General features: G+C 44.9%; 1 protein-coding gene across 15 annotated transcripts in view; it reads left to right on the forward strand.

The window, feature by feature from the left end:
• ELAVL2 (ELAV like RNA binding protein 2) overlaps positions 1 to 19246 on the forward strand; it is a 240280-nt gene that overhangs the window by 217095 nt on the left and 3939 nt on the right. For 13 of the 15 annotated variants that reach the window (XM_056520561.1, XM_056520532.1, XM_056520556.1 and 10 more), the window contains one exon: positions 13724 to 13765. The exons of the other annotated variants lie outside the window; for them this stretch is intronic. In XM_056520561.1, coding sequence (XP_056376536.1) covers positions 13724 to 13765 — 42 coding nt within the window. The remainder of the gene's footprint in view (positions 1 to 13723; positions 13766 to 19246) is intronic. 15 annotated transcript variants of the gene reach the window in all.

Consider the following 19246-nt stretch of genomic DNA (forward strand, 5'->3'; position numbering starts at 1 on the left):
TATTTTTAATAAATATAAATGTCTTCCAGGAATCTTAGAGGACCTGTGGCCAACCCAACAAAATGAGATGTTACGATCATTAAATAACTTAGGGTGCCCTGATTACACCCCTCTTTACATTTTGTCGACAATTCAGGGAATAAGTCAGACAAATGTAAACTTTTATTTAATAATGGGATTGAATATCAGGTGATAGGATTATACAGTCAGGGGGTTAATGGAGGGGGGGGGAGATTTATCATTGGATGTACACTGGTTTTGTTTGTTAGGTGCATATTTTGGCACAGTTCAGTGTAGACTTTTTCCAAAACTCGTCTGTATTAGAGCACTTCATGGTAAATTTTTTGCAGTGGTCATGAATTTGTTTGCATATTTTTGCATGTAGGCGCAAAAAAGTTGCAGATCAGTGAAATTAGATGCAAATCTGCACCATCATTAGCTGGCTTTAAAAAGTACTTTCAACATCATACATCATACACCTGTGGATGTCTGCCTAATTTATCAAAAAGGTGCACTCAGTATAATTAGGCACAAGTTCACAAGAATGGAAAAATAGTCTACAAACCGCTTTAGCCACACCAACATTGAGGAATTTTTCTGTTTTGCTGTATTTAGTCTAAATTGAAGAGTGGGTTAAGTCGGGTCCTGTTCACTTAATGTATCATCTACATGTAGGTAATATAGGCTGGTTTTACACAAGCAACAGTACATTTCTGAGCCAAAGGGATTTGTAGTTTTTCAACAGCTGAAGAGCCACAGGTTGGGAAAAAGTGCTTTACTATATAAAACACAAGCACATATCTGCTCAGCATACACAAACATACAGCTTTACTTCACACACAGCTCTGCTTCCCACATAAACTGTACAGCTGCACACATACAGACACACAGCATTTCTACAAACACAACTCTGCTACACATTCTATATGTACCTTTTGTAGCCCTATTCATTGTGTGACTGATCACATACTTATGACGTCATCAAAGATCCTATCTCGTCCATGCTGCGTAAGCTTTGTGTGAGGAAAGCTGGATGCTATGTGCATCACATGTAATTTCCTCTCATGACCGACACTGATCACACAGATCAGTGCCTGGCAGGAGGAGGAAGTCGATTGTGCAACTATCAATGGCTGATCAGTTCTCTGTAAATGGGCACAAGGCTGAATCAGTGCTTTGTGCAATCACGAGGGAAGCAGTTAGGGTGGCTAAAGACTGTGAGGCGTATAAGAAGCAGGCACTTTTTTGCAGGATGCATAAAAAAAATGTTAAGTTCACAAATTGCGCGTGCGTGAGATCACGAATGTAAGGCGTAGATGCTGCGCAGGGTGATGACATTCGGTGACTCGATCAGCCGCAGAGTGCGGTATTAGTCTACGGCATGAAAACTGCTGACATGTTATGTGGCTGTAGGATGTCCTGAAGGATATTATTGGAAGTAACAGATGGGGCAGATGGCTTATTGGGCGTGAGAACAGGAAATGGTGCTGACATTAGACCAACCTATGTCATAAATATACCAGCCATGAGAGTCACTGCCCATTACCCTTCTGAGGACGTTGCGGGCAGCAACGAAATGTAGAAGGGGGGGCAAGGAGTTAATTTTCTTAATCAATGGCTGTAATACTGGCTAAAGGGTATGTACACACTGCGGAATCTCCGCTCGCGGGATTCTGCGAGCGGAGATTCTGACCGGCGGCCGCCGCCGAAAGTACTTGGGTGGTAGGACCGCGGGGCACCATTGATTGCTATGCAGTACTCGCGGAATTCCGCACAAATGAACCTGTTTGGATTGTACCGTCAGGCCTCCTCCCCCTTGTGCCGTCACGCCCTCCGCCTCCTTGTGCCTTCACACCCCGCTCCCTCAATGCAAGTCTATGGGAGGGGGCGTGGCGGCCGGCACTCCCCCCTCTTATAGGCTTGCATTGAGGGGCCGGGGTGTAACTACACAAGGGGGCGGAGCCGTGACATCACGATACTCCGGACCCTGTTTCTTGAGTCTTCAGGCATGGAGCGATCTTCGCTCCCTGCAGCTGATGACAAGTGGGTGCTGCAGGAGAGATTGCAGGGGTCCCCAGCGGCGGGACCCCACGATCAGACATCTTTTTCCTTTCCTTTCGATAGGGGATAAGATGTCTAGGGGCAGAGTACCCCTTTTAAGCATACTAACTTTCATACAAAAGGTCTTATAGTAAAATAAAACAAAAACCTATATAAATTGTGTATTCTTTTAATTGTATGAACCTATAGAATAAAGATGTCATCAATGTGCCATTTACCAAAAAAGTGCACTACATAGAAACGAAAGCCCTCAAATGTTTCAAAATGTTTTTTTTTTTTTTTTTTTTTTTCTTTTGACCCACATATTATAACATAGTACAGTTTGTGGTGCACAATATAAGCCCTCATATGGATCTGTAAGTGGAAAATTAAGTGTTGGGGCTGTTAGAAGGCGAGAAGTGGAAAAATAAAAAAAATTAAAAACTGATACTCATTAGGGATATAGGTTGAACTTGATGGATTCTGGTCTTTTTATCAACCTCATGAACTATGTTACTATGATATCCTTAGGGGATTAATAAACTTTTATTTAAATTTTTTTATTGAAAGTTTTTCATAAGTTATATATTTAAACCATTTACTATGGTAACTTAGATGGCAGACCCGGTGAACTTTATTAGGCTTCTGGCTGTCATGACAACCCATAAGCACTATACAGCAATGCTGTCGGGTGCAATGGAGTAAGAGACTGTAAACTATCCTACCACTTGATTTCCCAATTGGCATTAATATAAGGGATTGTATGACTAATATTGAGATCTCTGATTTCAGCCTTCTGAGCAGGGTGATGGCTGTTTAATACAGCCAGCACCCACCATTACTGGTGTGAGCACATTTAGTCTGACCATGTAGTCCCAATTTGCAGTAACACAGTTCCTGTGATGAAGATATTACAGGTCATTTGAGTGGGTTATGGATGCAGTGACTTTCATTTTGATATGTTTATTCAAGAAGATTGCTCAGGGTCTCTCTCCTGAAACCTGCTGTGATTCTAATTAATAAGCCTGTGAAGTGGGCAACATGCTTCGCTAGCCGGCCGGCTGGTGATGTGAATAGAAAGTCTCTGCACTGTAACTTCATATTCCATGCCATGAGCCCTGATTGGCTTGCACTGACTGGCCAATCACAGCTCTTGGCAGGGAATGTGAAATTACAATGTTGTCATTTCATATTACTTGGAGCCAGCTGGCTGGGGAGAGGAGCGGAGCGCAATGCCACCCGCTTCCCTGGCAAGAGAAATCCCTCCTACAACTACTTACTTTGGGGAAGCAGGCAGAATTGTGCTCTGCTCCCCAGCCAGCTCCTAGTAATATTAAATCACAACACTGTAATTTCATATTTTCCCTCTGAGAGCTGTGATTGGCCAATCAGGGTTCCCGACGGGGAATATTAAATTCCAGTGCAGAGCTGTTCTATTAACATGACTGGTCGGTTGGGGACTGCAGAATGCCAACCGCATCACAGTCTTATAAATTAGGATCGCAGCTGTGGAGAGTATTCTTGTACTTTATAAAAACAGTATATGGTTTTTATAAATATAGAAATAGAGAATGTTCACTGTCCTCTAGTCTGATCTTCTATTTTGTAAATATACTTCTAATGTACCAAAATGTGGAAAATTTAGTTTTATATTGGTGTTTAGAGAAAGGCAGAATGTATCAACTATGTAACAAGTCAGACTAGGTACTGTTATTTCTAGAATAGATACATTTACTGAAGATAAAAATGGATACAAATTCACCAGTGAGCACTATCTGCTGGGACCTTGCATAAATTCTTAAATACTGTATTAAAGTTTTAGGCTTCTGTAAAATGTTCCCACTTCTGCCCATCAGTAGCGAGTCTTTCTGTTACATAGTTAAAATATTCTTCTTTACTTTCTATAGCTTTAGCAATATAAGTATATTTACAATATAGAAGACCAGACTAGAGGACAGTGTACATTCTCTATTTCTCTGTGTATTTGACAACCTAATAAAATAAATAACCTTAAATACATCAGTACTCGTCTGGCACTACCCTTATTTTTCTCTTTCCAGTTGAGCTAACTAACTTTTTTTTTTTTTTTTATAAATATGCAATTTAGTAGTGGTCAGTTTGTCTCCCGTTTTGTGGGGGGAGGATGCAAAACTGTATGTTAAAGACATGTGAATGTTGCATTACTTTAAATTGCCACCATTCTACATTGAAATAATTGGTCGGAAAAAAAAAGCAAATCCAACTCACCCCCCCCCCAATGGAGGGTTGTATTTAAAATGTTAAATCTTCAAAATTATGTTTTATTCTGCAGTTTTTTGTTTTTTTTTACTCTAATCCCTTGCTTTCATTAGTAAGAAAAAAAAGCTTGTCGGTGTACTAATGTGTCCTAATACATGTATGCATAGGAATATCCATGTTTTTAAATCTAAAATTCCCTTTGATCTATGTTTTACTAACTCCTGAAGGCTGGGGTGTTTTTTTCAGGAGTGTCATAAACTTGCTCCTTTCCTGCCCCTTCCCTCTTCCTCATCAGGAGGTTTGCACAAACATTTTATCAATTGCAAAGCTTTGTGCTCAAATTGCATGCTTTTTTTTATAACCCTAAAGCAACCACGTGCAACCTATTGTGAAGAAAAACCTCCATTTTATGCCCCCCGAATTTTTTTTTTTTAAATATGCAAAGCTTTGTGCCTAAAGTCTATGCTTTATTTAACTCTTAGGCCCCGTTCACACTACGGAATTCCGCGGTGTGAACTTTAACATTAGTGTGAACGGGTTTCCGCGAGGCCCGTTCACACTGCGGAATTTCAGCGGAGGACATTTCCGCCGCTGAAAGTGTTCCGCGCAAAGAAAGAACATGTTCATTCTTTGCGCGGATTCTGCGAGCACTGCATAGCTGTCAATGGGGACGGCTTAGTGCCCCGCGGCCCTAGCGCCGAAGCCTCATCGGCAGCGGCCGCCAGGCGGAAGCTCCGCCCGCGGAATTCATCCGCGAGAATTCCTTAGTGTGAACGGGGCCTTAATGCAGCCATGTGGAACCTAATGGGGGTTATTTATTTATGTGACCTAGAGATGAGCGAAGTTAGTGATTTGATTCGTCATGAACCTCTCAGCTTGGCAGTTGCTGACTTTAGCCTGCATAAATTAGTTCAGCTTTCAGGTGCTCCATTGGGTTGGAAAAGGTGGATACAGTCCTAGGGAGAGTCTCCCAGGACTTTATCCACCTTGTCCAGCCCACCAGAGCACCTGAAAGCTGAACTAATTTATGCAGGCTAAAGCCAGCAACTGCCGAGCCGAGAAGTTCGTGACTAATTGAATCACTAACTTCGCTCATCTATATTGTTATCCCAACATTTCGTTTCTCTCTCTCTCTTTCTCTCTCTTTCTCTCTCTCTTTCTCTCTCTCTTCTCTCTCTCTCTCTCTCTCTCTCTCTCTCTCTCTCTCTCTCTCTCTCTCTCTCTCTCTCTCTCTCTCAGAATTTGCAACTTAAAAAAAAAAAAATACAGACCAACTCTCCACTTTACTCAGGACACTTAAAAATGAGGCGTGGTCTCTGGGTATTTTTACATTTGCAAAGCTTTTTGCCCAAAGCGCATGCTTTTTATAACCCTAAAGCAGCAAGTGATACTCTATTGAATACATATGCGATTTTAATATGTACTTCTGTATACTTTTCTTGTTATTTTGGCAGTTATGTTAATTTGGCTAGATTTTCTGAAAAATTCTATAAAAACCATTTGAACCTAAAACAGCCATGTGGGACCTATATGGTGCAAATACACAAGAAATAAGTTCATAAAATGACCAAAGAGAAATAATTTTGCATGTAAATGCACTGCTCAAAAAATAAATAAAGGGGACACTATGATAACACATCCTAGATCTGAATGATTGAACTAATCATATGAAATACTTTCATCTTTACATAGCTGAATGTGCTGATAGCAAAATCACAAAAATTATCAAAGGAAATCAAATTTATCAACCCATGGAGGTCTGGATATGGAGTCAAAATCAAAGTGGGAAAACCCCACTACAGGCAGATCCAACTTAGATGTAATGTCCGTAAAACAAGGGAAAATGAGGCTCAGTGGTGTGTGTGGCCTCCACCTGCCCATATGACCTCTCTACAATGCCTGGGCATGCTCCTGATGAGGTGGTCTACTGAGGGATGGCCTCCCTGACCTGGACTAAAGCATCCACCAACTCCTGGACAGTCTGTTGTGCAATATGGCATTGGTGGATGGAGCGAGACATGATGTCCTCAGATTCAGGTCTGGGGAACAGGCGAGCCAGTACATAGCATCAATGGCTTCCTCTTGCAGGAACTGCTGACACACTCCAGCCACATGATGTCTAGCATTGTCTTACATTAGGAGGAACCCAGGGCCAACTGCACCAGCATATGGTCTCAAAAGGGGTCTGAGGATCTCATCTCGGTACCTAATGGCAGTCAGGCTACCTCAGGCAAGCACACGGAAGGCTGTGTAGCCCCCAATGAAATGCCACCCCACACCATTACTGACCCACCGCCAAACCGGTCATGCTGGAGGATGTTGCAGGCAGCAGAATGTCTCCACTGAGTCTCCAGACTCTGTCACGTCTGTCACATGTGCTCAGTGTGAACCTGCTTTTATCTGTGAAGAGCACAGGGCGCCAGTGGCGAATTTGCCAATAATGGTGTTCTCTGGCAAATACCAAACGTCCTACACAGTTTTGGGCTGTAAGCACAACCCCCACCTGTGGATGTTGGGCCCTCATACCACCCTCATGGAGTCTGTTTCTGACAGTTTGTGGCCTGCTGGAGGTCATTTTGCAGGGCTGTGGCAGTGCTCCTCCTTGAACAAAGGCAGAGGTAGCAGTCCTGCTGCTTGGTTGTTGCCCTCCTACAGCCTCCTCCACGTTTCCTGATGTACTGGCCTGTCTCCTGGTAGTGCCTCCATGCTCTGGACACTACACTGGCACACAGCTAACCTTCTTGCCACAGCTGGCATTGATGTGCCATGGATGAGCTGTACTACCTGAGCCACTTGTGTGGGTTGTAGACTCCGTCTCATGCTACCACTAGAGAAGCACTGCCAGCATTCAAAAGTGACCAAAACATCAGCCAGGAAGCATAGGAACAAAGTGGTCTGTGGTTAACAACTGCAGAACCACTGTTTTATTGGGGGTGCCTTGCTAATTGCCCATAATTTCCACCTGTTGTCTGTTCCATTGGCACAACAGCATGTGAAATTGATGGTCAATCGGTGTTGCTTCCTGAGTGGACAGTGTGATTTCACAGAAGTGTGATTTAACTTGGAGTTACATTGTGGTGTTTAAGTGTTCCCTTTATAATTTAGCACCTTGTGTTGCTTGTCAGTGTGCCGGGAAATACTCTTCTTCTGAAAAGGCCGCACACTGTCTGGGTCCTGTCTGATTCCAGCACTGGTGAAAGCTGCATTATACTCACAGGAGAGGGCAGAACAAAGAGATGACCACACCTTGTGCTGGGCGGTATTACCAAAAATGCATATCACAGTATTTTTGTAAGTTATGGCGGTTCCACGGTATTTAACGGTATACCCCCCGCTGCGCTTTAAATGGTTAAGTTGCCACTCGCTGCGCTTTAAATGAATGAGATGCAGGTGTGAGGTTGCAAAATTCCACCTCACACCTGCCGCGGCGCTAGAAACGATTAAGTTGCAAGCCGGAAGCTGTCAGCTCTTCCTGCAAGCGCTAAAAGCCAGGCTTTTAGTGCTTGCAGGGGGAGGTGACTGCTTGCCGTGGCTCGCATCTCATTCATTTTAAGCGCCGCGGCCGGCAACTTAACCATTTAAAGCGCAGTGGCCTGCAGGAAGACAGGGAGAACATATTATTTCCCCGATATGGGGACAGCCCACATAATCATTCATTTGAGGGGGAAGGGGCCCGACCAGTATTGCGGTATAGGAAAAATTCATATTGTGCAGGAAAGACATACCGGTATTCGGTATGAACCGGTATACTGCCCAGAACCAACCACACCCCCTTTTAGAAAATGGGTCCTAAATACCTAGTTGTAAGGATACCAAGGCTTGTTTGCAAAAGAGACAGAGACCCATAGTGGATGTTTTGTCTACAAATTTTTTTCACATCTTTAACAATCCAATGTATGAAGTATATTACGAAAAGGCTTAGTTTTTTGAGGAGGTATTAAATGAAAAAGTTTTTTTGACAATAGTGCTCTAAATACAAAATCATCACAAATGTTTTTTTTCTGCCTTTGCTTTCCAAGACGTAGAACATTTTTTGTGGTCAGTGGAGCTTGTATAGTATAGTTTTGAGGGATTTACGGTTTTCGTTGATAACCTGATCTATTAACCCCTTAAGGACGCAGCCCTTTTCACCTTAAGGACTGAGCCCTTTTTCGCAATTCTGACCACCGTCTCTTTACGAATTAATAACTCAAACGCTTTTACTGAATATTCTGATTCTGAGATTGTTTTTTTGTGACATATTTTCTACTTTATTTTGGTGGTAAATTTTGGGCGTTACTTGCATCCTTTTTTGGTGAAAAAAAATTTCATGAAAATTTAGCATTTTCTAACTTTGAAGCTCTCTGCTTGTAAAAAAAATGGATATTCCCAATAAATTTTATTTTTATTCACAAATACAATATGTCCACTTTATGTTGGCATCCTAAAATGGACATATTTTTGCTTTTTGAAAAAATTAGAGGGCTTCAAAGTAGAGCAGCAATTTTTTAAAAAAATTATGAAAATTGCAAAATCTGAAAGGACAGATGTTACAGAACTACAATTCCAAGCATGCCTGGGCAGTCTAGACATGCTAAGAGTTGTAGTTTGGCAACATCTGGAGGGCTACCGTTTGGGCACCACTGTAACAGTGGTCTCCAAACAGCCTTTGGCTGTCTGGGCATGCTGGGAGTTTCAGTTTGGCCTTCCTAGTGGTTGCCACAGTAAAGATCACTTTACTTTCACTTTCATTCCCCCCCCCCCTCCCACACCCCCACCGTAGTTTCCCTACCTGTGCCTTTCTCCAGCGACGATTGGGGGTCCCCACGCATCTTCTCCTCCAGGTACTGGCCTCCATCTTCTCCCCACGACATCCAGGGGTGGGCAGAACGGGGGGTTGCCATGGCAACCCACTGTCCTGCGCTGCCATTGGTCAGAATCAGTTCTGACCAATGGCAGGGGATAGGAGGAGATCACAGCACTGCGACCTCGCTCCTAGCCCTCAGGATGATCGGGGCTGTCACTGACAGCTCCGATCATCCCTATTTTCCGGGTGATCGGGTCACCAGAGACCCGATCAGCCTGAAATAGCAGAAAATTGCATGTCTGAATTGACATGCGATTTTCTGCTATCGCTGACATGGGGGGGTTCTCAAGACCCCCTGGGCGATGTGCCAGGATGCCTGCTGAATGATTTCAGCAGGCATCCCGGTCCCCAACCGGCTAGCGGCGGGGACCGTAATTCCCACAGGCGTACGCATACGCCCCACGTCCTTAAGGACTCGGGATGCAGGGCGTATGCATACGCCCGGCATCCTGAAGAGGTTAAACTTTTATTAGGGAAGGGGTTAATAATGCATATTTTTTTAAACTTTTTTTAAGTCCCCATAGGGGACTATAACATGCAATCTTTAGATTTAGAGATGAGCGAACTTACAGTAAATTCGATTTGTCACAAACTTCTCAGCTCGGCAGTTGATGACTTTTCCTGCATAAATTAGTTCAGCTTTCAGGTGCTCCGATGGGCTGGAAAAGGTGGATACAGTCCTAGGAGACTCTTTCCTAGCAATGTATCCACCTTTTCAAGCCCACCGGAGCACCTGAAGGCTGAACTAATTTACGCAGGATAAGTTATCAACTGCTGAGCTGAGAAGTTCGTGACGAATCGAATTTACTGTAAGTTCACTCATCTCTATTTAGATTGCATACACTGATATGCTTCTCCATAGGAGAGCATTGATCAGTGTTATCGGTGCTCGATTGCTTTGCCTGGCAAAGCTGACTGAAATCCTGGAGCACCCATCGGACGGGCGGGAAGAAAGGTAAGACGCCTCCCCCCATCCTCCAAGCTGATCAGGATGCCACGGTTTTGCCGCAGCAGTCCCCATCAGCCCATTGAGCTAGCCGGGAACGTAATCAACCGCTTTTAGACGCCGCAATCAACTTTGATTGTTGCTTCTAAAGGGTTAATACTGGACATCAGCCTGATCGGCTATGTCCAGCATTAGCTGTGGGTCCCGGTTGCTGATAGCAACTGGGACCCTCCGGGTATGATGCGCGCTCACCTGCTAAGTTCGCATCATACAGTGGGAGCCCGCAATAAACATATACATCCATTTGCGGGAAGTGGTTAAAAAAAATAACTACATGCACTGAAATTTCAATGTTTAAAATTGTCATCTTCTGACCACTATAATTTTTTTCTTTTTCTGCATACAGGGCTATGAGGCCTCATTTTTTGCTATGTGGTCTGTAGTTTTTATCAGTAACATTTTTGTTTTGATTTTATTAATTCATTTTTATTTTTATTTTTTTTACGTGTACGCCATCGACCATGCGGTTTAACTATCCTTATTTTAATAGTTAGGGCATTTAACCTGTTAAAGGGGTACTCCGGTGCTTAGACATCTTATCCCCTATCCAAAGCATAGGGGATAAGATGCCTGACCGCGGGAGTCCCCCCGTTTGTAATCAGTCCCCAGAGCGTGTTCGCTCCAGGTCTGATTACGGGTGACCACAGGGCCGACGGTGTGTGACGTCACGCCTCCGCCCCCGTGTGACGTCACGCCTCCGCCCCTGTGTGACGTCTCGCTCCGCCCCTCAATGCAAGGCTATGGGAGGGGGCGTGACAGCTGTCACGCCCCCTCCCATAGCCTTGCATTGAGGGGCGGATCAATAAGACCAATCAATAAGTCCGATCAATAAGTCCTATCAATGCAAAAATGGCACCTCTAAAAACTTCAAAAATGGCACCTCTAAAAAATCACGGTGCAAAAAATGAGCCCTCATACCACCCCACATTTGGAAAAATAAAAAAGTTATAGGGGTCAGAAGATGACCATTTTAAATGTATAAATGTTCCTGCATGTAGTTTTCATTTTTTCCAGAAGTACGACAAAATCAAACCTACATAAGTAGGTTATCATTTTAACCGTATGGACCTACAGAATAAAGAGGGGGTGTCATTTCTACAGAAAAATTTACTGTGTAGAAACAGAAGCCCCCAAAAGTTACAACAAATTATTATTATTTTTTTTTTCAATTTTGTCCCTCAATGATTTTTTTTTCAATTCGCCTTAGATTTTTGGGTAAAATGACTGACGTCATTACAAAGTAGAATTAGTGGTGCAAAAAATAAGCTATCATATGGATTTTTAGGTGAAAAATTGAAAGAGTTATGATTTTTTTAAAGGTAAGGAGTAGAGATGAGCGAACTTACAGTAAATTCGATTCGTCACGAACTTCTCGGCTCGGCAGTTGATGGCTTATCCTGCGTAAATTAGTTCAGACTTCAGGTGCTCCGGTGGGCTGGAAAAGGTGGATACATTCCTAGGAAAGAGTCTCCTAGGACTGTATCCACCTTTTCCAGCCCACGGGAGCACCCGAAAGCTGAACAAATTTATGCAGGAAAAGTCATCAACTGCCGAGCCGAGAAGTTTGTGACGAATCGAATTTACTGTAAATTCGCTCATCTCTAGTAAGGAGGAAAAAACTAAAATGCAAAAAAACTGAAAAACCCCGGGTCCTTAAGGGGTTAAGCATGAGGCGGTACCACATATGATTATTTTTTATTTTATTTAAAAAATGGAAAATGGTATGAATTTAAACTTTTATTAGGAAGGGGTTAGTTCACTTTCATAAACTTTTTTTTTAACACTTTATTTTTATTTTTTAGCCCATGCCATGCAATCTTTTTATTGCATATACTGATCAATGCTATGGCATAGCATAGCATTGATCAGTGTGATCAGTGCTCTGCTGCTCCAGCCTGCATAGCAGGCTGGGAGTAGCAGATCACAGATCAGATAGCGAGGAGGCAGGTAAGGGTCCTCTGAGCAGATCGGGACATCGCTGTTTCACCTCGATGCTCATGATCAGCTCTACTGAGCTGCCAGGATACTTATACTTAAGATTGATCGTGGCGTCTAAAAGGGTTAATGCCGGGCATCGGCCTGATTGGCAATAGATACCAACTGATAGCAGTCGGGACCCACCGATTTGAAGTGTGGCCAGCGCGTGAGCATGCTTCAAACCCCGGAAACGGGCCGAGGACATACAGGTATGCCCTCCTTCCTTAAGTACTGGGACGCGAGGCCTCCATCCCCAACAGGTTAATGGGTTATAGAAAACCTGTGGCTAGAAATGGGAAGGGGGGGAAATGTTTTTTTTTTTTTTTTTTTTGAGAATGGAATATGCGCTCTTATAATAATCTGCATATAAGATGGTATCCGAACTATATAATTAGAGATGAGCGAGTTGACAGTAAATTTGATTCGTCACGAACTTCTCGTCTCGGCAGTTGATGACTTTTCCTGCGTAAATTAGTTCAGCCTTCAGGTGCTCTGGTGGGCTGGAAAAGGTGGATACATTCCTAGGAAAGAGTCTCCTTGGACTGTATCCACCTTTTCCAGCCCACCGGAAAGCTGAACTAATTTATGCAGGAAAAGTCATCAACTGCCGAGCCGAGAAGTTCGTGACGAATCAAATTTACTGTAAGTTCGCTCATCTTTATATAATAATTTGACCTTCATGAAAGAAATCTGAGAAACTTTGCAAGTTCTCCTGTCTCACCTGAAGACAAGCGAATTCTGGAATACAATGTAAATATTGAAAATTGAATTTTTAAAGATCAAATATGTGCATTTCTGTCTCTAGGGGAGCTGTAGGGAAGGTGGTTTCAGTTTGGTTTGTGGCCAGGCTCCATTTTGGGACTTTTAAAGTAGTTGGTTTCTGTTCCCTCAGATCATTTATATTTTATCTCCTATATTTCTGATTCCTATTAAAGGAGAACTACGGAATTGAAAATTTTATCCCCTATCCTTAGGATAGGGGATACATTTTTCAATCCCATAGTTCTCCTTTAATGTTTTCCCCTGTCACAGCTGATGTTTGCTTATTTGTCTGGCTGACAAGTTCATTGGTTTTATTTTTCTCTCATACAGCAATTAAATGATTTTCAGTTTGGAAAACTATTCCATACAGTTCTTTTTTCCTGTGTGTTTGTTTTTTATCCCTGGAACAAAATGGAAATTTTTGGAAAAATTAAGAAAAAAATGCTGTGTTTTTTTTTCCATGGTTTTAAAATTTCCAGGACTTTTACATCTCTACCTGTGCCCAATCAAAAATCTTTCAGTTCTTTTGAGCCAATTTAGCAGCAACATGACGTCCTTACTATTTCCAATTCCTTTTTAAATCCACTCCTGCCTTTGGCTCAAAAAGCTGCAACAAACACTGCATAAGACCTCCCTGAGAAGGTAGAAGAAAACTGAGCTTTTTGAATAAAATAGTTTTATAAATTAGTGTTTTATAAAAGAATTTTGTTGAATAAAAGTGCCATTCTAAAGACAATTATATTGCATTTGGTAAGCAAAGAAAAAAATGTTTGTTGGTCAGGGCTAATGCTGCACTCAGTTTTAATGGGGCAGTTTGTGCCAAGACTGAACAATCTGCCAAATGTGTTTTGCAGGTTGGACAATTTGCTCAATATGGCTTATGGAGGCATAAAGAGGTAAACTCCTGCAGATTTATTTCTTTTTTTTCAATATACTTGTGGGCTTGTTGTTTGCACCATTTTTGTCTTCACATCTTTACATCTGCATTCGCTTGTAACTTTTTCCACATCGCCCTCATTGTTGGATGACCGATCAAATTTTGCGTGTATCTTTGTCTTTTCTTTTAAATTCATTCAAAACTAGTTTTGTGTTGACTTCAGGATCCATTTATTTTTTATTTTTTTTTTGTTCCCTTATAGCAGGTAAACTATTTTTACATAAATTAAGTGGTGCATGGGTAATATTTAAGTACCTTTTTTCATGTAGTATTTAAGTTTTGTACCATAGCCAATGCACACATTTTTGCTTTCTGTATGTAGCAATCTCCCAAAAAGTTGTTAGGTTTGAGCAAAGTTGCAAAGAGGGCAAATGTTTTTTTTTTAAGCAGTGCAAACATGGATGGACAGACTTCAAATACAACCGATTTTATCACCGTGGCTCAGGCTGATTGTCAAGTTTTTATTTACTCTGACTATTGAAGTAGACTTACTTCAGGCAATATCAATGTGATGCAGTGAGAAATAATGCAGTTGGCCACTCACCGATTCATATTCGTTGTTTCTTCTTTATTGAAAATACTCACATGTATACATTAGGGCTGCACTATATGGGGAAAATGTGCAATTGCGATTTTGGGCATAAATATTGCAATTTCGATATGCGATGCGATATAATAAAAAAAGGTAAAATCCCCCCATTTAATGTCCAATCGCCTCCATTTCAAATCTACCTACCCATTACATGTCCAATCGCCTATTTCACATTCTCCTCCCCCTTGTCACATTCTCCTCCCCCTTGTCACATTCTCCTCCCCCTTGTCACATTCTCCTCCCCCTTGTCACCTTCTCCTCCCCCTTGTCACATTCTCCTCCCCCTTGTCACATTCTCCTCCCCCATGTCACATTCTCCTCCCCCTTGTCACATTCTCCTCCCCCTTGTCACATTCTCCTCCCCCTTGTCACATTCTCCTCCCCCTTGTCACATTCTCCTCCCCCTTGTCACATTCTCCTCCCCCTTGTCACATTCTCCCCCCCCTTGTCACATTCTCCCCCCCCCCTTGTCACATTCTCCCCCCCCTTGTCACATTCTCCCCCCCCCCTTGTCACATTCTCCCCCCCCCTGTCACATTCTCCTCCCCCCCTTGTCACATTCTCCTCCCCCCCTTGTCACATTCTCCTCCCCCCCTTGTCACATTCTCCTCCCCCCCTTGTCACATTCTCCTCCCCCCCTTGTCACATTCTCCTCCCCCCCTTGTCACATTCTCCTCCCCCCCTTGTCACATTCTCCTCCCCCCCTTGTCACATTCTCCTCCCCCCCTTGTCACATTCTCCTCCACCCCTTGTCACATTCTCCTCCACCCCTTGTCACATTCTCCTCCACCCCTTGTCACATTCTCCTCCACCCCTTGTCACATTCTCCTCCACCCCTTGTCACATTCTCCTCCACCCCTTGTCACATTCTCCTCCACCCCTTGTCACATTCTCCTCCACCCCTTGTCACATTCTCCTCCACCCCTTGTCACATTGTCTTCCACCCCTTGTCACATTCTCTTCCACCCCTTGCCACATTCTCTTCCACCCCTTGCCACATTCTCTTCCACCCCTTGCCACATTCTCTTCCACCCCTTGCCACATTCTCTTCCACCCCTTGCCACATTCTCTTCCACCCCTTGCCACATTCTCTTCCACCCCTTGCCACATTCTCTTCCACCCCTTGCCACATTCTCTTCCACCCCTTGCCACATTCTCTTCCACCCCTTGCCACATTCTCTTCCACCCCTTGTCACATTCTCCTCCCCCCCTTGTCACATTCTCCTCCACCCCTTGTCACATTCTCCTCCACCCCTTGTCACATTCTCCTCCACCCCTTGTCACATTCTCCTCCACCCCTTGTCACATTCTCCTCCACCCCTTGTCACATTCTCCTCCACCCCTTGTCACATTCTCCTCCACCCCTTGTCACATTCTCCTCCACCCCTTGTCACATTCTCCTCCACCCCTTGTCACATTCTCCTCCACCCCTTGTCACATTCTCCTCCACCCCTTGTCACATTCTCCTCCACCCCTTGTCACATTCTCCTCCACCCCTTGTCACATTCTCCTCCACCCCTTGTCACATTCTCCTCCACCCCTTGTCACATTCTCCTCCACCCCTTGTCACATTCTCCTCCACCCCTTGCCACATTCTCCTCCACCCCTTGCCACATTCTCTTCCACCCCTTGCCACATTCTCTTCCACCCCTTGCCACATTCTCTTCCACCCCTTGCCACATTCTCTTTCACCCCTTGCCACATTCTCTTCCACCCCTTGCCACATTCTCTTCCACCCCTTGTCACATTCTCCTCCCCCCCTTGTCACATTCTCCTCCCCCCCTTGTCACATTCTCCTCCACCCCTTGTCACATTCTCCTCCACCCCTTGTCACATTCTCCTCCACCCCTTGTCACATTCTCCTCCACCCCTTGTCACATTCTCCTCCACCCCTTGTCACATTCTCCTCCACCCCTTGTCACATTCTCCTCCACCCCTTGTCACATTCTCCTCCACCCCTTGTCACATTCTCCTCCACCCCTTGTCACATTCTCCTCCACCCCTTGTCACATTCTCCTCCACCCCTTGTCACATTCTCCTCCACCCCTTGTCACATTCTCTTCCACCCCATGTCACATTCTCTTCCACCCCATGTCACATTCTCTTCCACCCCTTGCCACATTCTCTTCCACCCCTTGCCACATTCTCTTCCACCCCTTGCCACATTCTCTTCCACCCCTTGCCACATTCTCTTCCACCCCTTGCCACATTCTCTTCCACCCCTTGCCACATTCTCTTCCACCCCTTGCCACATTCTCCTCCACCCCTTGCCACATTCTCTTCCACCCCTTGCCACATTCTCTTCCACCCCTTGCCACATTCTCCTCCACCCCTTGTCACATTCTCCTCCACCCCTTGTCACATTCTCCTCCACCCCTTGCCACATTCTCCTCCACCCCTTGTCACATTCTCCTCCACCCCTTGTCACATTCTCCTCCACCCCTTGTCACATTCTCCTCCACCCCTTGTCACATTCTCCTCCACCCCTTGTCACATTCTCCTCCACCCCTTGTCACATTCTCCTCCACCCCTTGTCACATTCTCCTCCACCCCTTGTCACATTCTCCTCCACCCCTTGTCACATTCTCCTCCACCCCTTGTCACATTCTCCTCCACCCCTTGTCACATTCTCCTCCACCCCTTGTCACATTCTCCTCCACCCCTTGTCACATTCTCCTCCACCCCTTGTCACATTCTCCTCCACCCCTTGTCACATTCTCCTCCACCCCTTGTCACATTCTCCTCCACCCCTTGTCACATTCTCCTCCACCCCTTGCCACATTCTCTTCCACCCCTTGCCACATTCTCTTCCACCCCTTGCCACATTCTCTTTCACCCCTTGCCACATTCTCTTTCACCCCTTGCCACATTCTCTTTCACCCCTTGCCACATTCTCTTCCCCCCCTTGCCACATTCTCCTCCCCCCCTTGTCACATTCTCCTCCACCCCTTGTCACATTCTCCTCCACCCCTTGTCACATTCTCCTCCACCCCTTGTCACATTCTCCTCCACCCCTTGTCACATTCTCCTCCACCCCTTGTCACATTCTCCTCCACCCCTTGTCACATTCTCCTCCACCCCTTGTCACATTCTCCTCCACCCCTTGTCACATTCTCCTCCACCCCTTGTCACATTCTCCTCCACCCCTTGTCACATTCTCCTCCACCCCTTGTCACATTCTCTTCCACCCCTTGTCACATTCTCTTCCACCCCTTGTCACATTCTCTTCCACCCCTTGTCACATTCTCTTCCACCCCTTGCCACATTCTCTTCCACCCCTTGCCACATTCTCTTCCACCCCTTGCCACATTCTCTTCCACCCCTTGCCACATTCTCTTCCACCCCTTGCCACATTCTCTTCCACCCCTTGCCACATTCTCTTCCACCCCTTGCCACATTCTCCTCCACCCCTTGCCACATTCTCTTCCACCCCTTGCCACATTCTCTTCCACCCCTTGCCACATTCTCCTCCACCCCTTGTCACATTCTCCTCCACCCCTTGTCACATTCTCCTCCACCCCTTGCCACATTCTCCTCCACCCCTTGCCACATTCTCCTCCACCCCTTGCCACATTCTCCTCCACCCCTTGCCACATTCTCCTCCACCCCTTGCCACATTCTCCTCCACCCCTTGCCACATTCTCCTCCACCCCTTGCCACATTCTCCTCCACCCCTTGCCACATTCTCCTCCACCCCTTGCCACATTCTCCTCCACCCCTTGCCACATTCTCCTCCACCCCTTGCCACATTCTCCCTCCTCCCCTTGCCACATTCTCCCTCCTCCCCTGTAACTTTCTTGTACTGCAGCAATACACTGGGTTTCCCGGGCGGATTTCAACCTAGTGTAATGCTGCAGTACAAGACCTTTCCCCATAAGCTAATCACTGGCTTGACACTTGACACCACTGCAGCCAGTGATTGACTGAAAAGGTCCTACTGCCTACTAAGAAGTGAGGAAACTCTGGTGCGCATGGAGACTAATCTAGCAGGGTGCCTCCAGCTGTTGTGAAACTACTACTCCCAGCATGCCCGGACAGCCTTTGCCAGTCCGGGCATGCTAAGAGTTGTAGTTTTGCAACAACTGGAGGCCCCTCTGGTTGGGAAATACTGACTTTTAGTATTTAAATTAGTGTTTACCTGCTCTGGCCGGCCCCCGCCACGGGAGCCAGCCCGAGCAGATAATGGCATGTTTTCCCGGGGGGCCGTATTGCTATATTGCAAAAAGCAAAAATCGCGATTCGATTGCTTTTGCAATACATCGTGCAGCCCTAGTATAAAAATATGCGACGAGGGGGGACATACACCGTGGGGTACAGGTAGACGGCTACAGCAGGGACCTGAAGAAGCACTATTGTAGTGCGAAACGGCTGCTGTCGCAACCTAGCTGTACCCCCGTGCATGTCCCTCCCCATCGCATATATGTATACATGTGAGTATTTTCAATAAAGAAACAATGAAGATGAATTGGTGACTGTATTATTTCTCTTTGCATCACATTGATATATACCTGGATTAGTCAGAGCACCACCTGTCATCACACAACAGTTTTCTCAGCCATACCCGTCCATATACTGAGTGATGCAGATTTGAGCAGTGCCAAACAGACTTTTACTTCAGGCAAAAATAATGCTTCAGAATTTGGGCATTTTAGTCGATGCCCTTTTCCACCCATGCCAAGCTTTCTTTCCTGTCAAACAAGGCATATTTTCCTGTTTTTTGTTCTTTTTGGTGCACCCAGCATAATGAATTTGCCTCAGTTGCTGTGCTCCACAATTTTAGCACAGGTGGGGCCAAATTTCTTGTGCATCATGCATAGTAATTGTGTGAACCCCTAACATAAGTGTCAA

Source organism: Hyla sarda, chromosome 1, assembly GCF_029499605.1.
Source record: "Hyla sarda isolate aHylSar1 chromosome 1, aHylSar1.hap1, whole genome shotgun sequence".
NCBI classification, from domain to species: Eukaryota; Metazoa; Chordata; class Amphibia; order Anura; family Hylidae; genus Hyla; species Hyla sarda.